Source organism: Equus caballus, chromosome 6, assembly GCF_041296265.1.
Source record: "Equus caballus isolate H_3958 breed thoroughbred chromosome 6, TB-T2T, whole genome shotgun sequence".
NCBI classification, from domain to species: Eukaryota; Metazoa; Chordata; class Mammalia; order Perissodactyla; family Equidae; genus Equus; species Equus caballus.
This window is the reverse complement of record NC_091689.1, coordinates 82,783,537-82,811,511: the sequence shown is the minus strand read 5'-3', so window position 1 is coordinate 82,811,511 and position 27,975 is coordinate 82,783,537. Positions and strand designations below refer to the sequence as shown.

At 53.2% G+C, this 27,975-nt stretch overlaps 2 protein-coding genes across 2 annotated transcripts; both read left to right on the top strand.

The window, feature by feature from the left end:
• The first annotated feature begins 119 nt into the window (after window positions 1-119).
• On the top strand, window positions 120-13,061 carry KRT72 (keratin 72). Its single transcript, XM_001504432.6, has 9 exons — window positions 120-935; window positions 2,488-2,702; window positions 6,314-6,374; window positions 6,675-6,770; window positions 7,516-7,680; window positions 8,313-8,438; window positions 10,809-11,029; window positions 11,683-11,717; window positions 12,483-13,061. Exons 1-9 carry the CDS (start codon window positions 474-476, stop codon window positions 12,671-12,673), a joined length of 1,572 nt encoding a protein of 523 aa, XP_001504482.4. The 5' UTR covers window positions 120-473; the 3' UTR covers window positions 12,674-13,061.
• A 9,000-nt stretch (window positions 13,062-22,061) lies between these two features.
• Window positions 22,062-26,598, top strand: KRT74 (keratin 74). The gene is given in 6 exon segments (XM_005614775.3): window positions 22,062-22,532; window positions 23,145-23,359; window positions 23,810-23,870; window positions 24,373-24,468; window positions 24,941-25,099; window positions 26,304-26,598. Coding segments are annotated over 6 exon segments (1,179 nt in total). The 3' UTR covers window positions 26,481-26,598.
• The last annotated feature ends 1,377 nt before the right edge of the window (window positions 26,599-27,975 follow it).

The window sequence follows — 27,975 nt, the reverse complement described above, 5'->3', positions numbered from 1 at the left end:
CTCTGGAATCCTCTTGACCCTGTTCATGTCCTTCTGAAGCAGCACCTGCCTGGACATCTGCTCCCTGTATCACCCTCCCACACACACCCCCAGAGAGGCCAGACCTGCTGGAAGCTTCCATGGAGATCCTGGCAGTGATAACCCCAGTAATTGCAGGGCAGCAAGTGGAGATAAGGGAGCCAAATTATTACAGTGCAGGAGGTAAGCAAAGCAAATAAAGGGTCTGGGCCTTTTATGGGGGATGCATGGGGCGTTCAGGGTGGAAGAGACAAAAATCTCAGACAGGGCATGGTAATTTCCTAGACGAAGAACCCAAGAGGCCCCATGTGGCCTAAAAGATGTCCCCGACCTACAAATTAGGCTGACTCCAGCCCGCCCGGCCCCGCGCTGGGGCTATTTAAGGGGCGAGCGAGGGCGGCGAGTCAGCGGCCCCGCGCCCCTCTTGCTCCACGCGCAGCGCGGTCCCCGCAGCCATGAGCCGCCAGCTGCGCTACTGCGCGGGCGCCGAGCGCCGGGGCTTCAGCGGCTGCTCGGCCGTCATCGCGGGCCGAGTCAGCGGCAGCGCAGCCTCGTTCCGGGCCGGCGTCCAGGGCACGGCCGCCTTCGGCAGCAGGAGCCTCTTCAGCCCGGGCGGCGGCCGGCGCCTGGCGCTGAGCGTCGCGGCCGGGCGACCCGGTGCCTACGCGCTCGGCCACTCCGCGGGCCCCGGCGGCGGTCGCCTGGGGGGCTTCGTGGGCACGGTCTTCGGCAGCGCCGGGCTGGGGCCCGCGTGTCCCTCCGTGTGCCCGCCCGGTGGCATCCCTCAGGTCACCGTCAACAAGAGCCTCCTGGCCCCCCTCAACGTGGAGCTGGACCCTGAGATCCAGAAGGTGCGCGCCCAGGAGCGGGAGCAGATCAAGGCGCTGAACAACAAGTTCGCCTCCTTCATCGACAAGGTGGGTCCTCCAGCACCTGCCTGTCCCTGCGTTGGTGAGCAGTGTACACAGGATACTGGCCCTGCCACTGACAGCTGCGCGGGATCTGGGTCCAGCGAGTTATCCTCTCTGAGCCTCCCCTTCCTCATCTGGAAAATGGGCCCAAGAGCGCCTCTTGCCCCAGAGGGTTGTAATGAGGATGAGCTGCCTGTTTTTAAATTGCCTGGCTCACACTCGGGAGTTCATTATAAATGGGAGCTTCATTCCTTCTTTGCCAGGACAAGACTCTTGGAAAGGAGGGAACATGTCAGGGGCAGGAGATGTGGGGAATGGGCCCTCTGAGGGCCCTCAATATCAGACAAGGAGATGGGGACACACATTCAGGACAGGGGCATTAGAGGGACACAGGTCAGGGGTGTCACAGGACGCAATGCTTGGCAAATGGGGGAGGACTTGGAACGTGGGAAGTGGGGTAAGGGTGTAAGCCAAGAAGGTTTCTAGAGGAGTGAGAGAAAAGAGCCAGGAAACTGAAGGGTGGGGCTGAAGGGAGACGGTTCAGAAGGAGGGCATGGCAGGTTACACGTGTGTGTGTGTGTGTGTGTGTGTGTGTGTGCGTGCCCAGAAATTGAGTAACGGGGAAGCTGTCTCTGGAGAATCAGAGACAGTGACCCCAGTGAATGGGGAGGAGACAAGGACTGGGCTTCACCTGTCTCACCCCTGGGGCAGAAGGTCTGGACCATGAGTGACAGGGGACATAATACGAGTAATGGCTGACATTCCTCAGTGCCTGGTGCTGTTCCAAGTGGCTCTCATTTATCAGCCCATGGTCAGCCTTGCAGACGAGGAAACTAGGACAGAGGGAGGCTAGGAAAGGTGCCCGAGCTGCTGGGAGAGGCGACAGTAGCCGGTGTCCCTCACCCCTGAGCTGGGGAAGAGGAGGTGAGGCGGCTGGAGGAGAGGAGCAGGGCTGCCGTCCCAGAAGACAGCCATTTCCTCCCCTTGGTCTGTTCTTCCCTGGCTTATCTCATTCTCTCCCTTAAGCTAGAGGGACAGGGGAGAAGAGGAAGGAGTGGGTGGCAGAGGACCTGAAGCTCTTTAGTCCAAAAACGTGAAACCTTTGGTCCAGTAGGAAATAAACCTGTAAAGATGTGATAATTCACTTTGAAAACCAAAGAAACAAATCAATGAAGGGCAGTTTAGACTGTCTATAAGAGAAATGCCGACCGCCAGTGTGGCCCTCCAGAGCCAGCCCCTGCCACTGTTCTCCTGCTTCCCATTTCCCTTCACTCCGAAAACACGAGCATTTCTAGCAAAAGGAGCTACCTCACTCACGTGGTAACTCAGGGTGGCAGACAGGGCGTTGCTGAAACGCACTTCCTGGTTTCTTTTAGACTGGATCTTATTTCTTGTCTTGGAGACCCAGGTGGGCATGTTGCCTGGCTGAATCCACTCTCTGATGTTGCTCTTTCCTGCCCCCACCCCCCACCTCAGGATGATTGCATCTGATTTCTGGGGCCCTCTCCCCTCTCTTGAGAAGCAACAGCATGGGGCTATGAGCACCTTTGGGTTCCAGGTGCGGTTCGTGGAGCAGCAGAACCAGGTGCTGGAGACCAAGTGGAACCTGCTGCAGCAGCTGGACCTGAACAACTGCAAGAACAACCTGGAGCCCATCCTGGAAGGTTACATCAGCAACCTGCGGAAGCAGCTGGAGACGCTGTCCGGGGACCGGGTGAGGCTGGACTCGGAGCTGAGGAGCATGCGGGACGTGGTGGAGGACTACAAGAAGAGGTGAGCAGAGGGGCAGAGAATACAGGGTCTTGATTACAGTGACGTTTCCATTTGGAGCCAGCATTTTTACCTTCTTAGATCCTGTGCTGATTCCATTGCTATTTCCCTTTCCATAGGGTGAGGAGAGAGATCCAGATGGGATGAGATTTAGGAAGAGAAAAGATCTACCCCAAATGGTGCTCTGAACTGCCTAGGAAATGGTGTGCTCAATTTTTAACTTTGGAAGCATAGGAATGGGGGGAAAAGAATTTTCTCAAAACCAGATGGACAACCCAAATAGCTTTTCAGCTCCTCCTAAGTGAGTTTTCCATGGGAGTTTCCAGAACATGAGACACCCCACCAATCCCAGAACAAATCTTAAAGCTATGCAAAAATGAATTTTAAAAACCTTTATGTTGCGGCATATCTGTGTTGCTGAATCCCACCATTAAAGAGAACAATTGAGAGTGTACATGGAACCAGAGATGGTTTCTGCCTCCGAGTTGAGCCAATGGGGAGAGAGTGATAAATCCAGGCTCAGTGTGGTCTTGGAAGTTTCTAGGTGCCAAGATTTCTAGGGATCAATGACTTCTTTCACTGTTCAAGGGGTAGAGATGGTCAGAGCTGAGCAATTTCTCTTGCTCCTCTTTCAATCTGCCTGTCATCCCTATTCTGCAGTTCCCTCAAAGCAGAATTCTGGCCTGAGTCTGCATGGAGATCCTGAGGGAGGAGGTGACATGGCCCCTGGCCTCTCAAGGCACACAGATTTGGGGGAAGGCTTAAAGAACATTTTCGGAGAGCCCTCAGTCCATGGACATGAATGTGGTGTGAATTGACACTGACTGGAATTAAGATGGAAATTGGAGCCCAATGGAAATTTGAGCAGGATTCTGGGAAGTAGAGGGGGCTGCCAGGCACAGCCTAGATGTCCAGGTAAGGGGCATCTGGGGGCCGTGCTGTCTCTGGGCCTTTCAGACTGGAAAGGCCAGGTGTTCCTGAATTACCACTCACTAGTCAAGTGACCACGATTGAGTCTCTTGGTCATCTGTGAACTTCAGTTTTAATATTTATAAAAATCAGATATGGAAAAATCAGATACCTGTCCTGCCACCTGGAAGAGCTGTTGAGAGGGTGATGCCAGATAGTAATGCGTTAACAGCTCTTAAAAGAGCCAAAGTGGCAGACCAATGTAAGGCGTTGTCACCCTGATGTCAGAAGTCTTGAATTTGAACCCTTGCTTCCCTATTTTTTTTCCCTGGTAAGCTGTATCAGCGGGGGCACCTGGATTCAATTTACCATGCTTAATGGAGTTTCAGAATTCAGTATAACTGGTCTGGCCAGTTCCCACCAGCCCGGAGCTCCACATCCCTTCTTTAGATGATATTCCAGAGCACCCAGCCTCAGTGCTCCCACCTCTCAAATTAGCAGGAAGCCCAGGCCGATATGTCAAAAACTCCCGTGATCTTATATATAGAAAACCCTAAAGACTCCATCAAAAAACTATGAGAACTCATAAAGGAATTCAGTAAAGTTGTAGGATACAAAATCAAAACTCAAAAATCTGCTATGTTTCTAGACACTGAGAATGAATCCAGCTTCACTAATGACCAGCTTTATGACCTCGGCCAAGGCTTCACCTCGTTCACAGAATTGGGAGATAATAATAGAAGCTGCTGCGTAGGGCCGTCGTGGGGATTGGAAGGGATGATGTCGGTGAAGAGTTTAGCGCAGTGTTCTAGGATGTAGTAAGGGGTGTAAGAAATATGGGCTGCTTTTGTTATTATTTTTAAAAATTAATTTTATCACTAATCTTTCACACCTGTGGGTCCTCAGCCGCTGTTTGGGTACCTCTTTCATGATATAAGAGATCATACATCATGCCTGTGTTAGAATTTTCCATGTATTTACCTTCTTGTAAAACTATGAGATTCCAGAGGAGAGGCAACTTGTATGTCTTAAGCACCATTGTATACCCTGTGGCAGTGGTCTTCTAGATTTTTCTCACAGGCATTCTAAAATAATTACTTAAAACTCACAATGTAAAAAAATCTTCCCACAATTAAAAAATTGATATAAAATTATTTATCATAAATTTAAGTAGTTGCAGAGGACATACTTTCATGCATATTATATATGTTGCTATTTAATATTATAACGGCTATATCAGCTCGTTTAAATGTATCCAATTGCATATATATTCATGGCAATTGAATACCCACCATCGTTTATCTAAAAAGTTAATGAACAAGCTCTGCTGTAAAAATTGTGAATTTTGATCCTTTCCTTGTTTGAACTCCAATTTTCTTCATTTCTAAATTCAAATAAAAATATAAATATGCACTTTGGGAACTATTATAAAACCCACTCAGCAATCAACTGAGGACTGTATCTTGCGTAGTAGGTTATTGAAAACATTCAAGATTAAAGTGATGTAGATTTAATGTAATAATACATCTATCTTATAAAATAAGAAATCAATATGCACTTTCTTGTGGTTTAAATTTTAATTGTGCATTGTAATGTGTTTTTTAAGTTATAAGTTATTTATAAAGTCAGTAGTACTATAAAATGCATTGTTTTCTTAGTAAATGTGTGTATGTGTGTATTGAACTCCAGTGTTTGGTTTCTAGAAGTAAATAATGAAAAATTATATGTGACAAACTAGTGTCATTAATTTTGATAGCCATCATCATCAAATTTTTTCTACATATTTTATGAAATAGAAAGATATAAACTGCTAAAAACTAAATGGTCTGATAACTAACGTATGTTTTTATTTTTGTTAATAGGAGGTAGATAATATTGAATATTTTATAAGATAATATGAGATAAAGATTGAAACAGAAACAACTATTCCATAACATAATGTGATAAAAAGTTTTCAATTATCTCTTGAATAACACGTGGAATCTGAGATAAATTATACAAACTGTCTCCTATGTGTTTCATCTGGTGTAACTAGAAAAATCTGTCAATCTCAGAAAGTGTTCCAGTCGAATTTTAAATAACCCATTTCACTAACGTGGCAGAGAGATGGAAGAGCGAGGTCTTTAAATGGGATTAAGTAATTTTACCCGCCCCACCCCCATCTGCTCTGCAGTATGTCTGTATTAAGAACATCTCAGCCCCTTCCAAACCCCTGATCTCTAAGATCTTGCTTCACCTGGAACAGAAATATGTCTAAGAAACAGGTATAACGTGGAGCTGGAAGGTGGGAATGGTGTTTTGTCTGGTGCCTGGAAGGTTTTTGTGCCCTGGGCAGATGCACTGCACTCAGGTGCCAGATGGCAGAGGGGGTGTGTCTTCCTGCTGTCGCACGGGAGGGGGTCATTGTGAAGGGATGTGGGACAGAAGACCCCGCCTGACATCTCCATCCCTGGTGCGTCCTCAGGCAGATACCGTTTAGGGCAGACTGCCTCTGAACTGCGGAGCTGGAAGGTGATTCCTTCAAACCTGTCCTTGTCTCATCGCCTTTAGGGAGGCTATGCACGTCCCAGGGGTGCGTGAACCCCAGCTTGTGGATGCTGCCCTGCAGTTCTCAGCACAGGGGTGAGCGCTAACTGCTCAGTGAGTGCTCGCAGAATGGAATTATCCCATTGGCAACGCTTTCTCCTTTCTCTTGCCCCACGCAGGTACGAGGTGGAGATTAACAGACGCACAGCTGCTGAGAATGAGTTTGTGGTGCTTAAGAAGGCAAGAGGGGAGCAGGAAGGGCTGGAAGAAGGCTAGAGGGCCCCTGAGCACCCGGCAGGGTGATGTTTGCAGGCTGAGGAAAGAGACCCCGTGGGTCACTCAGTCCCTTGGCTGGGGCTTAGACTCCAGGCATTTGCCGCCCTCCGGGCTGGCCATCCCGCTGCACATTAGCTGGTTTGCTCTCCTGGATCAGGCCTCCCTGTGGAGCATGGGGTAAGGGGAGGGGGTCGAGGAGGGGACCTGGGGCTCCTTGTGGCAGGGAGGGAGGGAAGTCAGCTAGCCCCTCTCCATGCTCCCCAGGATGTGGACGCCGCCTACATGAACAAGGCTGAGCTCCAGGCCAAGGTGGACTCCTTGACGGATGAGATCAAATTCTTCAGGTGCCTCTATGAAGGGGTGAGGACCTCGCTGACCTCACTTGTGTGGTCTGCTCCTCTTCCAAGTGCCTTCTGGCCCTTGGCCAGGATGGTTGTGTGGACCAAAGGCTAGCAGAGAAGTCTTTCAACGCAGGGCGGCAGACATTCGCTGAGGCCCTACTGTGTGCCAAACAATGAGGTGGGCTTTGATGGGACCGTGATGGAGAAGAAATGACCCCTGTCCTCCAGGAATTCACAATCCGACAGGGAAAACCACGCGTAGCTGAGTTTTGGGACTGCAGAGGAAGGAAGCGCGAGTTCTGCCCGAGCTGTCAGGGACACATCCTGCGGAAAGATAAGGGAGGCTGCGTGGGTGCTGGGAGGGGCATGATCCGGCCTGACGGAGCAGAACGAGTGGAGGGTCAGAGGCCCGAGCTGTGCTAGAGCTTGAGGGGCCTGGAGCAGGGAAGGTCACTGGTGACTCCCTGGAGGGCGCTGAGGGCCAGGTAAGGAGTTCAGACGGTCCTATGGGTGAAGGTGGCCATTGCTGCAGAGAGCGTGGAATGGGGGTGGGGGAGGTCCTGAATGCATCGTGGAGAGGGCCAGCCAACCTGGGGCTAGAAGCCCAGTGCGCTCATCTCACACCGGCAGACACTGGTTGAAGGCAGGGCTCAAACCCCAAAGAAGGGCAGAAAGGGGCGGTGGGGGATTTGCCAAGGAGGATGAGGAGATGGGCTCCCACCAGGGGAACCCTAAATGGCTCCTCTCCCCTAACTGCCCCCCAGGAGATCGCTCAGATCCAGTCTCACATCAGTGATACATCCGTCATCCTGTCCATGGACAACAACCGGGACCTGGACCTGGATAGCATCATTGACGAGGTCCGCGCCCAGTATGAGGAGATCGCCCAGAAGAGCAAGGCGGAGGCTGAAGCGCTGTACCACAGCAAGGTGAGCGGAGTGTCAGCTGTGTGGAGGCCCAGTGACCACAGCTCATCATGCATGCATGCGTGTGTGCATGTATGTGCTTGTTTGTGTGCATGCGTGTGTACTTGGGCTGGGCAGAGACCTCCATCTTGGAGTTGGGCCTTGTGGAAATGCCTCCCCCTGGTCCAGGGAGGTCAACCACAGTCTTGGCACATGTTGGGAACGTATATGGGCTTGGCCTTTCCCCTGCCATGGCCCTTGCTGACAGTAGAGGCCACACCAGCCACAACTCTGATAAGACTCTGACACCGTTTCTGTGGGTAATCTGTACATCTTGGCTTTTCTTCTTGTTTCCAACATTGTCAAAATGAGGACAGGAAATTCGAACTCCACCAAGGCTGCCACTTTTGAGAACACAAGGATGCTGTGAACTGGGGCAGGGCCTTCCTCTCCAGAAGGAAAGGGTTGTCTTTCTCCTCGACCTTTGTCCTCCCTCTTTCCCTCCCTCCCTCTTCCCTCCCTCCCTCCTTCGCTGCTGTCTACAAAGCTTGGATAATGAGAACAGCATGTAGCCACCCGCCTCCCCATGCTGAACACACTTAAGAGGTAAATTCCCAACTGTCCTGTCCTCCTCTTCTCTTGTCACTGAACTTCAGATCCAGGAGCTGCAGGTTACGGCAGGCCAGCATGGGGATGACCTCAAACTCACCAAGGCCGAGATCTCGGAGCTCAACCGGCTGACCCAGAGGATCCGCTCAGAGATAGGGAGCGTAAAGAAGCAGGTGGGTTCTATGAAATGAACCAGCTGACAAGGTTCGTTGAGCACCAAGTGGTATGAGACCAATTATGGAAAAGGGGTAAGACACTGTCGCTCCTTAGGGCATTTATAATTCATGAAGAGAGCTCGGTCTAAAGTCGTATGGAAGGGTGAAGCGTCCCGCCACTGGCGGCATGCTCGTAAGTGCTGTGGGAGTCCAGCGGGCTCGAGCTGAATGAGGACCCAAGTGAGGCTGTCTGCAGGATGCGGGATTACATGGAGAGGGGAAGGGGTACTGAAGGGACCAGCAGGAGCCGTGGATCCAAGGTGGGCACGTGCCTGGCATGTGTACAGGGAGGAGAGTCACCTACCCAGAGCAGAAGGTCCACGATGGGTGGGGTGGCAGGGAGCAGAACACCACTAGGTAGCAAGGGGCAGATTATGGACACCCTCAAAGCTGGGCAGTAGAGTTTAGACCCGGTGCAGTAGGTAAAAAGGAGCTAGTTGGAGGTTTCACATGATGAATCCATGCTGGAGGAAGGAGGGTCCGGCAGTGGATTTCAGAAGAGAGTGAGGAAGGAAGAGCCCCCACCGTAGCCTTGGCTGGGGCTCTGCTCTGTGTTTGCCCTTCCCTGTGGTTGTGCTGTGGGGGGTGCTGCACCGGGAACCCCCTGGAAGGGCCTTATTGGGGCCGTGATTGTGATTCCCGTGCAAACCCGTGCGTTTCCCAGAGTTTGTGGAGGCCCGTGTGAGGGTGTAAGGTCTCAGCTTCCTGGACAAATTAAGTCGCCTTATCACCCTGCCCTGCCCCCTTACCGCCCTCTCCCTCACCTTGCACACACATGCACACATACATGTACACACAGAGCTCCTCTGTGCAGTAGGCTCATGGCCACGGGAAGAAGAAAGAAATGAGAGCTCACGGTGTTCTTACTTAATCAAGTTTTGCATAAATGAAAGAAAATCAAGGTGTTTGAAGCTACCTCAGTATCTGATTACAATGTTTATCTGATAAAATGCTACATGTTCATGGCTATTACCGTGAACCAGAAAGTGACTTTCTGCGATCAGAATGCCACCATGCTTTGGAGGTCAGGGAAGATGTCCTCCATGTGGATGACTCTTGATGCGTGGTCCCTCTCTTGAGGGCCCTCAGCTGAGGTGCCTTCCTGCCCTTCTGGCCCCTCACCTAAGAAGCCCACAGTTTCATATGCAGACTCTCTTGGCATTCAGTGGCCCCAGAATTCACATGATAATTGTTTCAAAGGATGCCCAAATTTTGTGTTCTCTCAACTCACACCACATTCACAAGACCCAAGCTTTTGGAGTCCCCCAGGTTCACCCTTGGGATCTTGGGTAGTGAAAAAGAATGGAGGGCAGTTTGATTGAATTCAGGGCACAGAGTTTATTGCCATCCCATGAATAATTAGACCTCCACAGTCTCAAGGATGGGGCATGGTTTTCCGTGGTTGGGCAGCTGGGTTCTAGGTGGTTCTAGGTGTCTCCACTGATGCTGTGAGCTGCTCACCCAGAACGCTCTGGCTGGGGGCCCCAACTGGCAGAGGAGAGTGGCACCAGCTGGACAAGAGCCTAGAATTCCATCTGGCTTCAGGATCAGCTGCTCTCCTTGGGGTGAAGCAAATTTGACTCCAGAGGAAGGGGACATCCCAGAAAGAGAAGCCAGATACTTAGATCCCACCCAAACCTTAGCCAAGCGACCGGAACACACACCTAAGACCCCAAGGCTCAAGAAGCCCATGGAGCAGCCCTCCCACCATGCAAACGCAGAGCCCCATCTGCAGTTTCCTCCTGCAGGTTACATGTTTATTTCCAGAAGCCGGACCTCGGTAAACTTGTAAGACCTGTTAGTTATGTAAAAGTGAGGCTGATGCCAGATAGCATGATTCTCTGTGGAACTTCAGAGACTCTCAGTGCCGCAGATTTAATCGACAGACATTTTATTAATAGGAACTTCATTAGTCCCCCATTTTTTTTCACAATTTACGGGATCTTTCAAGACAGCCTTGCACTGTGGGGCAGAATTAAGGCCAGCTATCCGGAGACTTTTCAGGGTTGGCATTACAATCTTACAGCTGATGTTACAGACGGGAGGGAAGGGCAGAGGCCACGTCCCAGGTTGCCCACATTCTCTCCTTCCCCTCCTCTCTCCCATGGTAAGGATGCTTCATCCTTCACATGCCAGGGCCTGAGCTGGGGTGAACAATACCTGGAGTCAGGGCAAAGACACAGTCACCTCCAGTGATGTCCAAAGCTGGAGAAACCAGGAGGACCTCAAAGCGTCTTCTGTCAGTCAAGACTGAATGAGGGGAGGCCGTCTGAGCAAGATCTCAGAACCGTGCTCTGACTCAAAGCTCCGAATCTGTTTGCCCCTCAGTGCTCCAACCTGGAGATGGCCATCGCCGATGCTGAGCAGCGGGGCGACAATGCCCTGAAGGACGCCCAGGCCAAGCTGGAGGAGCTGGAGGCCGCCCTGCATCAGGCCAAGGAGGAGCTGGCCCGGATGCTGCGTGAGTACCAGGAGCTGATGAGCCTGAAGCTGGCCCTGGACATGGAGATCGCCACCTACCGCAAGCTGCTGGAGAGCGAGGAGTGCCGGTGAGAGCAGATAGCTTTGTCTGGATCAGTTATGTCTCCGCGTTAGCAGAAAGACTGAAAACAAGCTGTGTAGCTCTGTTGAGGGCCCACTGAGGTGAAACTAGAGAGAGTGGGCTTGACATGGTGCAGTAAGAAAGACCAAACTTAGACAACAAGAAAGACTAAGTGGTAAAAATCTCAAAAAGGTGGTAGGAGAGGAAGTATGAACGTCAGCGACGTTTGAGAAACAGATTATCCCTGGCCCCTCATGGTGCATTCTTAAGGGTGAGGGGAGGGACCAGATGGCCACCAAGAGTCCTCTAAGTTCAAGGTTGCTCTGGCAAAGCTGGGGCCCAGTGAGGATGTGAGCTCATTCCTCTTAATTGTCTAAGACCAATGGCATAACCGGAGGGAAGCGGGGGCCCAATTATTCTACACGGATAATCAGATAATCCCACAGCCTCTTTGATGGCGAGCTGACTCCTTGTAGCAGACTTGTCATCTCAGTTCTCCATTTCTTGAGAGGCCCCCTGGGTGTGTGGGAAGAAAGGAGGCTGGGCTGGGGTGAGAGGTGGCACGTTCTGAGAGGAGAGGCTCATTCACAGAGGTGGCCCCCTGGACAGATGGGGTGATGGTTTATGGGGAGTTTACCAGCTGTCTTTCTCCCTCTTCAGGATGTCTGGTGAATACCCCAATTCCATGAGCATCTGTAAGTACCTGCAGGACCCGCTTCTGCCCTTGGCCACCTACCAGAAGTCTAAGCCCCTCTAATTCCATGACACCAAAGAGAAGTCAGAACGCCAGAGTGGGTTCAGGGGGTGCTTAGGGGCACAAGGAGGGAGCTGGCTTTAGTAAGCAAGGAGAAGCAGTGGATGGAGAAAAATAATAATACGAAATACAAAAGGGTAACCTATAGAAAGTTTGGCTGATACCCAACAGTGTATAATCTGAGAGTCTATTGTAAGAATCAGGCTTAACGGCTACATTCCATTTTTGTTGAGGCCAGACCAAAATAAAGGCCCAGAATGGCAGTAAGAGGGGTTGAGGGGAGCCTGAATGGTGCAATGATGGGACAAGACAGCTGGAGGCCCCTCCTCTGGGTTTAGAAGCCTGCGAGCGTGCAGGGGAGGTGCTGTTAGGAGAGGAAGGGATACCCCGGCGGCCGGTTCTCTAGCAGCACCTAAAGGCCTCCGGGAACTGCCTGTCTCCATTTGGCCCCACTCGTGGGAAATTCACTGACAGAGCCTTAAAGCCTGATATTGCTAGATTGACACAGACTCATAGGAAAAGGTCAAATACACAGGGCCAAGTATATGAAAAGTGGTCGGTGCTGATGAAAATCTCTTAGTAAACTAAAAATACACAACAGAGAGCATCTGTGTACCCGTGAAGCCAGAGCAGGAGCGAGAATGAAGGGAGTGGCCAGGGTGCCCCAGGAGGGCCCACGGATCCAGGGTCTTCTCTCTCGTTCCAGCCGTCGTCAGCAGCACCAGCGCTGGGGCCGGAGGCGCTGGCTTCAGTGTGGGCTTTGGCGCCTCGAGCTCTTACAGCTACAAGCCCGCGGCGCCAGATGTCAAAACCAAAGGCAGCTGTGGCAGCGAGTTCAAGGATCCCCTCGTCAAAGCCTCGGGCAGCAGCTGTGCCACCAAAAAGGCCTCCCGATGAAGGGCAGGTGGCGGGGGGCTCTGTGAGCAGGAAGCTACGGCCACCTCCTCCTCTCCACCCCGGGTCCCCTTCCAAGTCAGCAAGTGCTTCCTCCGTCACCAGACTCCCAGTCCCATCCCCTCTCCTGGTTGTCCTCAGTCGGTGACACTCTGATGCGGGAAGTCCAGTTGTGGGCACCTTTGGTGACCTCCTCCTTGGCCACCTTTCACTGGGTCACTGCCCCCAGGTGCAGACATAATACACATACCCAGGATGCTTCCCTGCAGCCAGGTGCAGCCCCTCTGTCCCCGTGCCTTTCTTGGGCCTTCACAGCCGAGGGGCTCTCTTTGTCCTCTGGTTGGGGTCATGTCTCATTCTCTGCTTCTCCCACAATAAAGCGTCAGTGCCATTTGAGTTTCAGTGTTGAATCTGTGCCTAGGATGTCATATCTGCATTGTCCTGTCTGACTTTTCCGGGTCTCACCCTTGCTTTCCCTCGGGTCCCTGGCCTTACGTGGATCTTGGCCGTCTGGTTCTGGCCAGGTGGCCACTGGGTGAGCGCTGCTCCTGGTAAACAGCCAGGATTTGTTGCTGAGGTGCCTCCTGGCAGGTTCGGTGCGTCCCCTGCACCGGGGTGCCGATTCCACGTGGCAGCTGTGAGACAGGCATTGTCACCCGTTATAGAGGCTCCCACCGCTGTGAGCAAGGAGCCAAGTCACGCCAGGACTGTCAGGTGTTCGCGCTTCAGCGTGGCTTCTCAAAAGCACCCCCACTGACACACACTAGCCGCTTCTTGTTGCCAGAGTGGTTGGTCCTTCTTTTTCCTCATCTCTTCACTCTCCGGCCGACCTACCCCAACCCTGCTCCCTGACAATAGCCCTGCTTTCCTCTTTCTCCAGCCAATTCTTCTCCACCCTAAAGTTTGTGACCTGCATGTATATATGCTTGTGGAGGCCTCAGTATCTGTTGTGTGCGTGTGGCAGGGGCTCACTGACCAGTCTTTAGTGAGCCGGGCGTTGCTCAGGCACTGGGAGCACTGGGGTGAACCACCGGGCACAGACCTGTGCTCACAGGCTTACGGTCCAGCGGGACGGGGAGAGTGAAATAAGCAGCTAACAGAGAAACCGCGAATACGCTGTCAAGCAGTGATGAACGCCGCGAAGCAAAGTTGGTGGAGTAAGAAGCAGGGGGTTCCGGGGTGCTCTTCGAGGCACACATGTGATTCTGCAAGCGTGTATGTCTTCTCAGGGGTGGTTAGCAGCGTTGGCTTGAGCACGGTGCTAGGGAACCGGGTCCTCAAGGGCAAGACCACCTCCCAAGGACGAGCCTCACTTGAGGGGGGCATTTGAGGTGCCCATGGCCCCTTCTCCTCCACGTTGTTCCCTATCCTTTCACTGCAGCCTTTCTTCCAGCAGGCCAGGACTTTTCACATGCAAGGACCTTCGAAAATATGATTTTCCAATCTCTTTCTTCAATGCCACATTTATTGAAAGCTCGCCCATCCTTTGTGGCTCAGCTGAAATGCCACCTCTGATGTTCACGTGTCTTCTGGTGCCTCTGGGTGGATGCTGTTAACTCATCAAGCGTTAAATGAGCAGGAACATTAGAGCTGCCGCCCAACGACTCTCCCGTCCCCCTTCTTTACAGGGGGGCAAAGCAAGGCCCGGATGGCTACGTGCACTGCCCAAGGTCACAGCCCCACACACCCATGGCATCATCCCCAATCTGTATTACAGTTGGTCCTTTATTTTCCTGGTGCTGTGTTAGCTGCACACATCTGTCCCTTCACCCCATCCCCTCCCAGCCCCTTGTCCCTGGTTCCTCAAATCTAGCTTACAGTTGGCGCTCAATACAAGTCTGCTGCAGAAATGCATAGCTTAGTCTAGCCCGCCCTCACAGGAGAGAAAGAGCTCAAGGTACACACATGTGTCCTGATGATCGGGCATGCAAATGAAGAGACACATTTGTGTTAATAAAATTGTGTTTGCTATGCATCCGTTTGTATGCAGTTTATATAATTTATCAACCAAACTGGGGCACATGCTAGACTGGTTCTCGGACGACAGGCATAGGCCAGATGGTCTCAGGCAAGGCCCCCCAGGTCTAGCACACTGGCTCAGTGTAAAAGGCCTGCCTTCAAATCCTGGCTCTTCGAATGGCTAGTTGTGGCCCAGGGCAAGATCCTGCCCTTGTAAAGTGGGGTCGATACCATCTGGCCTCTACCGAGCTCTTCCCTTGTCCGGGGTTCTCTTCCCAGCAAAACTCTTCTAAGCATCTTATGTCTGGCAACTCGGTGAATTCTCCCAACAACCTTCTAGGTTTTATTGTTATAAGGGGCGATTATAATAATACACATCTTGGTCATGAGGGTTTAAATGACCCACCCGACATCGCATGGATAGTAAATGGCAGAGGTGGGAATTGAATGGCAGTTCCAGAGTCCATGCTTCCAGCTGTGACACCTCATTCCCTGACAAAGTTCTCACCTTGGAGGAGAGGTGAGAATATGAAAAGGGTTAATGGAAGTAACACAGTGCCTGGAATACAGTTTGCAGCCAATAGATGTCAGTTGTTATTCTAATAATTAACGCATGTTCATGGGGTCTCCTGTGTTCGCTGGCTGTACACAGGCCCACGACCCGTCGATCCACAGCAGGACTGTGCCCAGAGACCCGGCTGAGACGGGCCGAGCGAGGGCCGGAGGGCACTGGGTCTGTTCACCGGAGCACATTGCCAGCCAGTCACCAACGGCTAATTTCCAGACAGGAAAAATAACTCTTTGGTGCCTGTATTTTGTGCACACACTGCCCTCTGCCATCAGCTCCAGGTACCGCACCTTCCTCCCAACCACGGAGGGAGCTGTGGGATGATCTTGAATGGCTCTGTGCTCACTGCGGAGCTGCCAGCTGGAGGAGATGCGTTTCTGCTCCCAGACATGCCCAGGCTGGCCCCAGCCTCCGTGTTGCCCAGGCCCCATCTCCTGTCTCCCCTCCCTCTCCTCTCTGACCTCTCCTCTATGCTGGCGTTACAGTCCCGTCAGAGGACTGGGGGCCTTCAGACCACTCTTCCTCCACGGGCACCTGAGAATCTGGTGCTGATTCAGGGGTCCTGGGAGTGAGCCCCCATCCCTCAGCACACCCTTCCCCGGCCCCACCTGCGCTGTGTGTAAAGCCCTGCCTGGCTGCAAGGGGGTTCCTCTGAGAACTCTCTCTCTCTCTCTCCTTCTGGGTGTTTCTTCCCTTCTCCTGCCCCGTTGCTAACTCCTGTTCCCAGGACCCTGCAGGCTCCCTTATAACGTGGGCACAGGGCAGGGGGATGGCCATTACTCCCACCCCTCAGGCAGGTGCCCCCAAGCCCAGCCCACAACTCGGGCTCCTCCCTATGGGACTGGGTAGGGGTGGGGGTGGGGATGGGCTTCTCCCTCCTCTTTGGGCAGGGCTGCACGATGCTCTGATGGGAGATAGCGAGCATGTCATTAGTGATGACTGGCTTAATCACAGCCTGCCACGCGGCCAGGCCTGTTTGCTCTGGAAGTGGGAGAGGAAGAGGCAGATCGAGCATCAGAACTCACAGTCACGATCGAAAGATTAAGGCATTTCTCCCAGCCTCTCTGTTCTCTTTCAAAAGAAGAATCACGCAGTAAAGGGGCTGGGGGTCAGCAGATGCCTTAGCAACTTCTTCCAGACGTGGCTGTGGGTGGAGGGGTCTGAGGGAAAGAGATGGATGAAATAATACAGGAGTGGGGGCCCGCCGGTGTTTTGAAATGAGGAAATGGAAGAAAATATGCCTTCCCGGAGCAAGACCGAGCTTGTCCCGACACAGCTCTGTGCTTCTGAGCTCAGGGGAGAGCTCCGTGTGATGACTAGGTAGGTGGTGGAATGGAGCTGTGAAGAGTGCAGAGAGCTTTTCTTTTTAAAAAGAGGGAAGAAAGAGAACTAAAGAGGCTTGATCTTCACTAAAGGCCTGGGGGTCTGTCCAGTCCTAACAGCCAAGGAGCCAGAGCAGGAGGAGAGAGAAAGAAATGAGAATGAAGGAGCTCCATGAGATGCAGTCCAGATGGGCTGAAGGCAGAAGGACACTCAGGCTGGGAAAATGGAGAACTGGCCTGCAGCTCCCCAAGCCAGAGAGCAGCTGGGCAAGGCAGTTCCTGTTGACAGAGCCCTGGGGGCCCTGGTGAGGTGGGAGCCGGGGGAACATCACTTTCCCCCAAGGCTCAGAGAGGAAAAGGTCCAGGGGACCAGAAGACAGAGCTCAACCAGCCCTGAGAAGTAAACAAGAATTCAGGGGAAGCCAGGCTGATGACCGTCCCCTTGGGAGGAAGGAGAATTCTGGCCAGAGGCTCCAACTCACCTTTGTAACGAGAGCCTATCCTCGAGATTCAGGCGAGCCACCCAGGCTGCCCCAAGGGCCACGTGGGTTGTGCCCAGCACTAGGGCTCAGGGAGGGGCAAGTGGGGACTGAAATCCAGCTGTGCACCCAGGAGAAGGGCTGCATCTGCCCAGAGGAAGGGGTGCCTCTTTCTAATGGGCGCAAAGGTGCCATGTGAACCCTGCAGCCACTTGGCTGAATTTCTCTGACGTTTCTCTCTTGAGGTAGGAAGGAAGGGATGTGCCCCTCCTGAGCTGGGCTGCAGCAGGCAGATGGAAGAGATGCTAATGCTGAGGAGAGGTCCTGGGGCAGGCCCTGGACCCAGAGGACGGTGTTTGTGGAGTGACACTGAGGAGCATGGTGGAAAGTTCTAACACTAGCAAAGATAAGGGAACCACTGCCAGGGTTCAGGTCACCCAACATCCTCTGCTAAGTTTTAATAAATAGACGCTTGCTGCAAACGTCTTCTGCAGTAATGTGGCGCCAAGAAATGGGAACTGCGACCATGGCGACCGCCTGTCTGGGATTTCACCAGCCTGGGGGCTTATGACAGAGCAGGCATGCAACAAAGGAAAGTGGAATTGAATTTAATTTCACGTCACCCAGCTACCTGCCTTCTTAATAATCTGGGGAATTCATGTTAACATATGTGTGTCACGGGTGGAGGGACAGGGACTAGGAGGGACGAACAGCTGGAGTATTCAAGTTTTACAGACTTGGGGAGATGTCACTACAGCGACCCCTGCAAACTACTGGAGAATCTGGTACTCTGTGCTCTGCGATAGGGTGGGTCATGTTGGGGGTGATCAATGGTCCAGGTTTTCCAGAACTGTCCAGATTGTAGCTCTGAAGTCTCATGTCTTGGAAAACCCCTCAGTCCTTGGCAAATTGGGACAGTTGGTCACCCTACAAAACAGTATGTAAGTCAGTCCTTCTTCCTAACACAGGACTTTCTGCTCCCCTCCCCCAACATCTCTCCCACCCTGCCCCAGCCCTGTGTCTAGAGCCCCAGATAGCAGCAGTGGGCTCTGCCCCACCTCTTGGGTGCATACCCCTCTGACGTTGGACTTGACTCTCCAGGACCCAGAGAACTACATGTCAGGAAGGGTGTGGGGAGGGGGTGTGGAGAGAATGAGGAAAAAGTAGATGCACTCTATTGTCTGAGAGAGCTAACTCGGATGAACAGGCTGCTTTCAAACTGGTTTAGACAGGCAGGGAGCATTAGGGTTCAGCTCTGAGCTCATTTTCAAAGGGAAATCGGAGAACTCAGTTTCAAGTCCTTTCCAACTCTGAGACGCTGTGGTTTGCCTCCAAGTCTTGTCTCGTCCAACTCAAGAATCCCTTAAGCTTCTTCCTCTCTCCATCAGTGACTTTGATTTACGGAACGCTGGTTCCCTCGGCTGTGCCCAGGAGTAGTCAGAAGGCCAATGGACTAGAGAAGAGTGACCTTCAGGATCCATTCTCAAACCAAGCAGACACGACTTTGGTTATGTCCATTTGGGATTATTCGGGGCACTTCTCTCTATTTACCTCCAGTGTGATGTACTCTGCAGAGTGGGACTCTTACCTTCCAGGAGTATCCTTAACCAAGATGGCAGGAGATTATGGTGCATACGGGCTCAGCTCCCTCGTGGCTCCCTGGGTACACGTTCTTTAACCTAAAGCACTGGCTCTTCGAAATTTCTTCCCCCAGGACCTCACATGATTCCACACTATCTGCCAGGAGAAGGGAACTATCTTGGCCAGCTCCACATGTTTCTCCCATTAATCTCTACTCCCTAAGTCAAACCTTCCCCTGCAATGGCCTGGGCGGCTCACTGCCTCTCAGATGCCCTGTGCACCTGACCAGTCCAGCCCACTTCCCAGTTCCCAACCCCCACCTCCAAAAGCCCGAAGTATTTTATCCTAAGTTTTTTTAAAAATCAGAACTTCAATAACGCCTTGTCTCAATCAGTCATTTCAACACAGACTCCCATACAGGCACATGGAGTTAAACTACAGCAATAACAACAGCAAAACAGCTTTCGTGTGCTTATATTTTGTCTCTTCCAGTTTGAATTTCTTCGAGGGGAAGGAGAGTGTCTTAGATGTCTCTCTGTCTGTCTAGGGTAGAGCAGTACACACAGGACACACTCAATCTTATAAGCCACGTGCTGCTTTACGATGTTTTGGTCAATGACGGACGGCATATATGACGGTGGCCCCATAAAATTAGTCCCATATAGCCTAGGCGTGTAGTAGGCTTTACCATCTAGGTTTGTGTAAGTACACTCTGTGATGTTCACACAATGACAAAATTGCCTAACGACACGCTTCTCAGAATGTATCCCTGTTGTTAAGTGACACATGACTGCACTTACTGAATGAACCATTTCTTCAGGCCTTCTTGGGACACTCATTAGTCCAATAAACTCAAGGACTGGGGTGTGGAGTGTGATGACTAATTGAAGGGTAGCCAACACAGTGAAGATTGGAACTGTCAGAGGCCATGGACAATTCCCTGCAATTAAATTCCCCAGGAATCAGTCAGGAGGGGCCCCTGTGTGCGGCACGGTCACAGCACGGCCATCAGGAAATTCCCCTCTACTTTCTCCTCTTCCTTCTGCATCACCACCACCACCATGGCCATCATCACCATCACCACCATCACTAGCCCCATCCTGACCGGCCCCCAGCACAGAGCCCGGCACATGGAGGCACCCACTGCGTGCTTGTGGAACGAATACAAAGGGTGCCCGGAGCCCTGCCCACTCCCAGCTCTCCCCGGCTGTGACTTCTGGGTGTGAGTGGGCTCAGTTCATTCTGCAGCATTTTCCTGGACACCTGAAAGCCTACTTTTTATTTTCCCTCAGTCTTCTCCAGCCTTGAAGCTCCAGCCTCATTCCTTTCCTGCTCTTTGGTTGACGTCTCCGGTAAGAGGTCCAGCTCCTCTGGCAGATTGGGGCTCACACTCACCAGGCGGCAGAGGTGCAAGCTTGGCCCAGGAGACTCAAATCACCAGAACCGTGTTTCTTTCCCCTTGGAGCCCCTTAGTGAAGGCCCAGCTCATAGGGATTCTAGAATAAAATAGCCTGGTGTGAAAGGGAGTCTTTTCTTCCCTCTGCCCATCCCCATTTTGGCTGACTTTCTCTCTGAACCCCAGAGTGGTGTCTAATCTAGAGCAACGACCTTGCATAAGCCCCCAGTTCAGGCGCAACCTCCCCTTCTCGTGTCATCAACTCGTCTCAATGACATAAGAGAAACACGAGCAGGAGGGACTCAGAGCCCACGGCTGCCGTGCCTGCCTCGTGCATCAGAAAGTCTGGGCATCTTTGGCTCTACCTCTCATCTCTGTCAAGTAATGTGATAGTCAGGAACCTGGACTCTGAGACCAGACATGCTCGAAATCCAGTCCCAGCTCTGCCTTAATTGCTGAGTGACCTTGGGCAAGTTCTTTAGCATCTCTAAGCCTCAGTTTCTTCAACTGCAAAGTGAAGTTAGTAATGTGAGAGTTAAACTAGAAATCCTTGCTCTGCCCCGTGCCTGGCACACGTGAAGTAAACAATCAGTGCTGACTCTTCTCGTTACTTACCGTCGCGATTACTATTGCTGCCAACATTGCTCCTCTGCTACAGAGAATGCATGCAATCTGGCTTAGAAAACCACGAGAAACCGCTGCAGGATGCCCTCCCAGGCCCTGGGCTAGGCCCTGCTGGGAGGTTGGGAGACAGGGTCCTGGAGAAGGAGCTTCCACTGCTGCCTTAGGAACCGTGAGCAGAACACCGTGTAAGGGGAAGACCCCCCTAGGCAGCATCCCAGGCCTAGGCTCCATCCATCCCACTGCCCAGCTCACAGGCTCCCCCTTTTTCCTCCCCATCAGCAGGCACAGTTGTCTGTCTACCACCTCTGGCTGATCCAAACGGGTCAGGGCTCCCCAGCTTAGTTACAGAAAGTATCAGAGTCCTGCCTTGGGCAGCTACCAGATGTTTGTTTTTGGAATAATCTTTTAACATTTCACACCGCCAGGACTACCTAAGCTATAAAGGCCTGGTCTCTCCTGTCCCCAGACTGAGTGGCTTCCTGAGGTGGCCAGGAAAGAGGCAGAACAGCCCACAGTGGCAGGCGTGAAACTCAGGGGCTGCTGCGCTTTCATCACTGGGCGCGGTGTGTTACCCCAGGGAGCACAGGGGAGAGTTTCTCCCAGGCAGAGAAGAGCCAATGTGCCAGCTCCTGAGGCAGCTCCACGGCTTGACCTCTAGGATGGGGCAGGCAACCTCATCCAGGAGAAAAACTTCGGCTGCAGGAACTGCCAGCTGCCTGAAGAGATTCCCACTGTTGAAAAGTCAACATCAAGGTCACCACCACGCAGGCCCTGCCCCGTACAGAAAGCTCCAGATAGCACCCCTGCTGGGGGGCCATGCAGGCTCTAGGTGGTCATTCCCACTCTCTTCCTGGGGTCCGTTCCATTGCTGGACAGCTGTGGTCCTTAGAGTGACCCAAAGAGAGGCCCCGAAACTTCTTTCTCGGGCCCAGATCTTTGAAGACAACATCGTGTCCCTTCTGAGTCCTCTTCCTGCCATGAACACCCCAGTTCCTCAACAAGACCGGATAATAGGGAGACGGGTTCTCCTGGGAGGAAAGCTGGGGGCTTTGGGTGAGCCCTCAGAGCCAGGCACTTCCCCTGCTCCTTGCTGATAGATAAGCAAGAAGGAGGCACCTGGAAAAATAAAGCGAGGAGATCCCTGAAGGGGATAACTCTCTGGGTCCCTCATTAGGAGCTCAGATGAAGGCCCATGAGACTGCTGCAGTCTGCAAGGGCAGTGTATTCCACTCACTATCAGGAGCGCTTTGTGGCCGCAAAGGGCTTGGAGATCTCTGTTCTGACAATCATCCATGGTCCCTGGCCCTCCAGCACAAGGAAAAGAGATAGCGGAGAGACGCCCTTTCCGGTGTCCCGGGCTGGATGGGATAAAAGGAGGCAGTGCTCTGCGTGCCCCATCAGAGTGTCCTCCATCCGTTGGTGACTGCTTTTCTCCAGCTCTGTCAACGCCACCCTTCCCGCCATGAGTTGGCAACTGAACATCAAGTCTGGTGGTGACAAAGGTGGCTTCAGCGGGCACTCGGCAGTGGTGCTCAGGAAGGCTGTGGGCGGTGTGGCTTCTCACCGTGCAGCTGGCAGAGGAGCTGGGGCTGGCTTTGGCAGTCAGAGCCTCTACAGTATTGGAGGGAATCGGAGTATTTCCCTCAATGTGGCTGGTGGCGGCGTTCGGACTGGAGGGTACAGCTTCCGGCCTCGCTCTGGGTGTGCAGGGGGCCGGACCACTGGCTTTGCTGGCAGCGTCTTTGGCAGCATGGCCTTGGGGCCTGCATGTCCATCTGTGTGTCCACCCAGGGGCATCCACCTGGTCACCGTCAACAAGAGCCTCCTGGCCCCCCTCAATGTGGAGCTGGACCCCGAGATCCAGAGAGTGCGCACTCAGGAGCGGGAGCAGATCAAGGCACTGAATAACAAGTTCGCCTCCTTCATTGACAAGGTGGGTCTCACGGGAAGAGGATAAAACAGTCCAGTGAGATATAAGCAATTCCCCGCAGCCTGGGAGTGGACGGGCCATTGTGGATGGCAGGGTTGCAGCTGGACCTCAGGGTGGGTTCCCTGATCATAACAGGGGCAGAGCAGACCTGTGAGCTAGATGGTGCAAAGGCATCAATGAATGTATTGCTTCCTTTGGGATTTTACAGAGAAGGGTGGGAAACTGGGTAAAGGGTAGAAAGAAGCGATGGGTTTCCAGAGGACAGGTGGATGGATCTCAGCTCTCTAAAGAGGGTGAAGGGCTGATAGAATCAGCATTGTTCCAGAGGGAAGGGCTCATGGTGCAGAAGAAACGCTCAGGGGAGACAAAAGGAAGAGCATCTCCCGGGTGCTGGGCCAGGCAGCAGAAGAAAGCTCTGGAATGTCCTTCTTCAGTGAGTTTTCAGTGACTGGATTTGTCCAGAAGGCTCTGCAGTGAGTATTTGCAAAGGGTCTGCGTGGAATTCCACGAGTGGAGAGTCAGCACTTGAGCCAAATGACTTTAGAAAAATCTGGATAACCCAGGGAGTTAATGGTGTATGTCTGCGGGTCATGATAGCATCCATTGTGGTTCCAGGTGTGGCTCCTGGAGCAGCAGAACCAGGTGCTGGAGACCAAGTGGAACCTGCTGCAACAGCTGGACCTGAACAACCGCAAGAACAACCTGGAGCCCATCCTGGAAGGTTACATCAGCAACCTGCGGAAGCAGCTGGAGACGCTGTCCGGGGACCGGGTGAGGCTGGACTCGGAGCTGAGGAGCATGCGGGACGTGGTGGAGGACTACAAGAAGAGGTGAGCAGGCCCCACCAAAGGTCATGGGTCATGTTCCCAGAGGCTCCTGGGCTCATGGAATCTCTGTGCCACTTTTTAGGAGGGGATGGAGTGAGTACCAGGTCAGGGGCTCCCCCTGCTCCTTGGTTGTGGGGGAAGGACCTCCCTTGCTTGATGAGAACGTCCTGCCTGGCCGAGAGGAAGGAGTTCTGTGCTCGTTGACCCACTGATTGGTTCAGTGGCCGATCTGGGGAGGCTAATAGGCACCCGGATATTTTCCTAGGATCCAGCAGGTGGAATGTAAATGAAGTAACTTAGGGACATAGCACTGCCACCACCAGGCTCTGAGGGCTCACCTCTAGGAGATCCTGCAGGGTCTCTGTGTCCCGAGCACTCGCCCGGCTAGGCGGAAGAGGAGATCACTTGGCCGAGGGGATTGAGGCCTCTGCTGTCTTCTCTCCTTGTCCACAGGTATGAGGTACAGATTAATCGGCGCACAGCAGCTGAGAAGGAATTTGTGGTGCTCAAGAAGGTAGGGGAGAGAAGAGCCTATGGACTCGGGTCTCTCTTGCGCCCCCATCCTAACCATCTCTGCTCAAGACTTCAGCTGGGGCCTCCTGGGGAGGGGCTGGAGCCTGAATGGGGATGGAGTCATGGTTCTGGCCTCTAGCAAGTTGGACAGGCAGGGCACAAACCCAGGAAATGGACAGAGACAGACAGGAGAGAGCTCTGGTCTGGGAATTGTGAAACTCTGGTCCAGTTCAGCCTTCCTGTGCGGCTTGAGAAAACTTACTCTACCTCTCTGGGCTTTGCTTTCTCCAGGTGTAACAGAAGAAGAGCAGGCCCTATTCCTCTTTCCCTATTCCCAAAGATTCAGTAAGTCTGTGAGAAACACAATATCGAGTGATTTTATTTATCAACATGCGTCCCTTTGTGGGCAAAAAATAAGAAATCAGATGCCTTTAGGGGCAGGAAGAGGGCAGCTGACGGGATGAGGGTTGTCTTGACCGACGGCTCCGGGTGCCTCTCGTCAGGATGCAGATGCAGCCTACGCAGTCAAGGCGGAGCTCTAGGCCAAACAGGACTCTCTGGACAAAGACATCAAGTTCCTCAAGTGCCTGTACGATGCGGTGAGGACACGCCTGCCCCCCACCCCCTTCTCCAGCCGAGGGCTTCACCGGGCTCTGCCGGGGAGGGGCCAACAGGAGGGATTTAGGAGAAACAGAATGAAGGATGTTTTCATGGAAAGGTGCAAAACCCTGCAGTGGGAGACCATGGAAGTGTAGGATCCTGGTCTCCGGAGGCCATCACACAGGAGACAATCCCATCCCAGCCACTAGAGTGACCTTGCCTGCAGGCGGGAAAAAATGAGCCCATGAGGTCCCACTAAAGCACAGGTTCTTGATTCTGTGAGTTGTAGGAAGTGCTCTGCCTGCTGCCCGTGCGAGGCACACCCTGCCCCTGGGAGCACTCCTCCTTGGCTCCAGTAGGCACTTTTCCCTTGTACTTTAGTCCTTTCTGCCAGGAGCCACAGGGCCAGAGACTGACAGGCAGAAGAGGGAGGCGGGGGGACCTTGACTCTGTCGTCACCTCTCAACTCAGGAGATGGCTCAGATTCAGACTCACACCAGCGAGACCTCCGTCATCCTGTCCATGGACAGCAACTGGGACCTGGACAGCATCATCGATGAGGGCCGTGCCCAGTATGAGGAGATCGCACTAAAGAGCAAGGCCGAGGCCCAGGTGCTGTACCAGAGCAAGGTGGGCACCGGGTGGGTCTCCTCCTCCACCAGCCCCTCCTTTCTTGGGGAGGGACACCTCCACCAGTGACTGCGAGAGAGACCTTTGTAGATGTGCTGTCTGAGAGAATGGTTATGGCCAATGGTTGAATGACATTCTACTCAAGAATTCTTGGCAGAGACTGTTCTCAAAGATAAATCAAAAAACTGGTATGGGTGACATATCCAGCACTGAGGGATGGGCAGTCGTCTGATGGAGGAAAGCAGCAAGGTGTTCTTGCTATAAAACAAATGTATTTCCAGGGATTGGGGCCGATGGAGAGTCATAAACATGGAAGAGAGTAGCTGTGGGTGACCCAGGTGGGGCAGGGAGTGAAGAAGAGGAAGCCACGAGCTCTTTTCTGACGCGTGTGGGAGGACTTCCAAGAGGAAGAAGTGGAATTCAGGGAGCCCTCTGGGTGATGGGAGTTACGCTTTGGAGTAAAACACTCTGGGCCGGTCGCTGAGAAACCCTTTACCTGGGCACTCTCCAGGGCTCCCACCAGCCCCGCTCTGGCGCTCCTTTTCACATTCGTTAAATCTCACCACTGGGAAGGATCACAGGCTCCTTGTTCCCTGTCCATGGCCCTGTCATCCCCCCGTCTCTGGAGGACTGGGCAAGGGGACAGGGGAAGAGCTGAGCTGCAAGTCCTGAGCCAACAATCCCAGCCCCAAGGGTACACGCGGCCCTCGGCTTCCCTGGCCCTCCCATCATAGAGGAAGGATTGCCCGAGAATACACGTTCCATGGGGACAGGGACCTCACCCATCCTGTTCGCTGCTGTATCCTCAGTACCTGGGGCAGTGCTTGGCCTTTAAAAGATGCCTTTATAAAGAGGCGCCAAATGAGAGGAGAGAGTCGGAGCTCTTCGTACATCTTGGAAGTGCTCAATAAATGCGACCAGCATCTTTCCTTTATCCAGCCCAGGAAAGACGTCAGGCAGGGTGATGAGAAAGGAGGGTAGGCTAGCAAATAGGTTCTGCTTGGAGAAGCAGGTGGACCTCTAGGTCAGAACCGCCACCAAACAGCTGGAAGGACGCCCGGGTCCCAGCTCCATCACCTTCTGCTCCAGAGCCACCTCCTCTGGCTGGGCCCCAGTGGTGGAAGAGGTTGCTCAGGACCCTTTCCCCACCTCAGATTGGGGGCAATTCTGTCTCATCACCAACTTCCTATCTCTGGGAAACCAGATCCAGGAGCTGCAGCTGGCGGCTGGCCGGCACGGGGATGACCTCAAACACACCAAGAATGAGATGTCAGAGATGAGCCAGCTCATCCAGAGGCTCCAGTGTGAGATTGTGAACGTGAAGAAGCAGGTGGGCAGCAACTCCACCGAGAACGCCGGGGCTCAGTTTCACCCTCTGTGATGGAGGTCCTGGAGCCCCCTCTTTAGCAAAAAGCAAATCTCCCTTGCCTGGGCTCGGGAGCCCCTCAGCCACCCACAGCCCCTCTTTCCCATCCTGCCCCAGGACCCCTGCACTCAGAGCTGACACCCTGCTCAGAATTGGGAGGGGCCTCAAGCGTATTTCATCTGACTCCCACAGTTTACAGATAAGGAAACGGCTGGAGAGGGGAAGTGACTTGCCCAGGATCCTCAACTGGTTATTAACAGAGCCAGGACTGGAACCCAGGTTTCCTCTTTCTCAGATTTTTTCTGTGTGCAACAAACCTGCCCTACATCCCTTCAGGTGTGCCCCTCTGACGGGAGGTCCCACACCTCCTCCCACTGGACACACAGCACACACAGGGTGCATGGGGTGTGCAACTCAGCCCCTCCACGGCCTATAAAGATGGGCACAGACGCCTGGAGAGAGAACTCAGACACGCCATCACAGTAGTTTGGGCACAGGCTTTGTGCCTATTTTGGTTGGGGGTGGGAGGCCTCAGATTTTCCGAAGTTGGTAGTGGGCCTGGATGGGTTTCCAAGTCCCTCAGCTTTGGCCTGCAGAACTGAGCCCTCGAGTCAGCCTTCTGATCATCTTGTGTTCTGGGTGTGCTGGAGATGGTTCCCCCTACAGCTCTCAGGGCAACGGGGTCAGGGGGGTTGTGAGGGCGGGGCCTCCACTGGCCTCACTTCCCTTTCGTGTGTTGAGGGTCCTCTTCTGTGAGTGCCAAGAGGCAATAAACCTTGGGAAGCACAGGAACCCAAGAGTCTGGTGGGCTTTCTGCCCAAATGCCTCCCTCTGACGTCACTGCTGTCGTCTCTGTGGTGCTGGGAGTAGCACCCTGGGAGTTACGGGGTTCTGTTCCAGCTCAACCGCTAACCGGTCACCTGCTATACTCAGACTAAACAGAGATTCTTCACCTCGTGAGCGGGTCATGCACCGCTTTGAGAGCCGCTTAAAGCTGTGCACCTTTCCCCCTGAAAAGTGCACAGATTCATGTCTGTGTGTTCAGAGGTCCATCCGTGGACTCCCCGGGTCATGGACCCCAGGACCAGATACCCCTAAGGCCCTTCCCGGCACTGATGCTCTGCCCTCCCCAAAAGACCAAATTCCCGGTGAAGCAGTAAGAGGGGCTGGGATGATGGGGTGGAGGGGACCCACAACCTGAAATAGCCTTTAGCGGAATCCATGAGCCCTCCGCAGAATTGCCTCCTCCGGGGTCACAGTGCAGGCGTGCCTCTGACCTCTGGACTGTGGGGCCTGAGTGCGGTGCCCAGCCCGGATGCACGGTGAAGGTCCCAGCGGCTAGGCGAATGGGATCCTGGGGGATGGAGTGTGTCTTGTGCTGGAGCGCTGGGAAGAGCAGAGGGGCAGCGCCCTGGCTGCAGCTTGTCCGCCTGAGAAATGGAGAGATTCCTCGGCATCTGGAGCTTAGGTGTGATCCTGAGAAGTGCACGGGGTGACTTCAGGACTCAGT

Excerpts from the sequence above, each read along its gene's own strand:
- KRT72 (XM_001504432.6), top strand. The coding sequence starts at position 474 with ATGAGCCGCCAGCTGCGCTACTGCGCGGGCGCCGAGCGCCGGGGCTTC. Across the intron at positions 936-2,487 it reads TCGCCTCCTTCATCGACAAG|GTGCGGTTCGTGGAGCAGCA; the intron begins GTGGGTCCTCCA and ends TTTGGGTTCCAG. Across the intron at positions 2,703-6,313 it reads GTGGAGGACTACAAGAAGAG|GTACGAGGTGGAGATTAACA; the intron begins GTGAGCAGAGGG and ends TGCCCCACGCAG.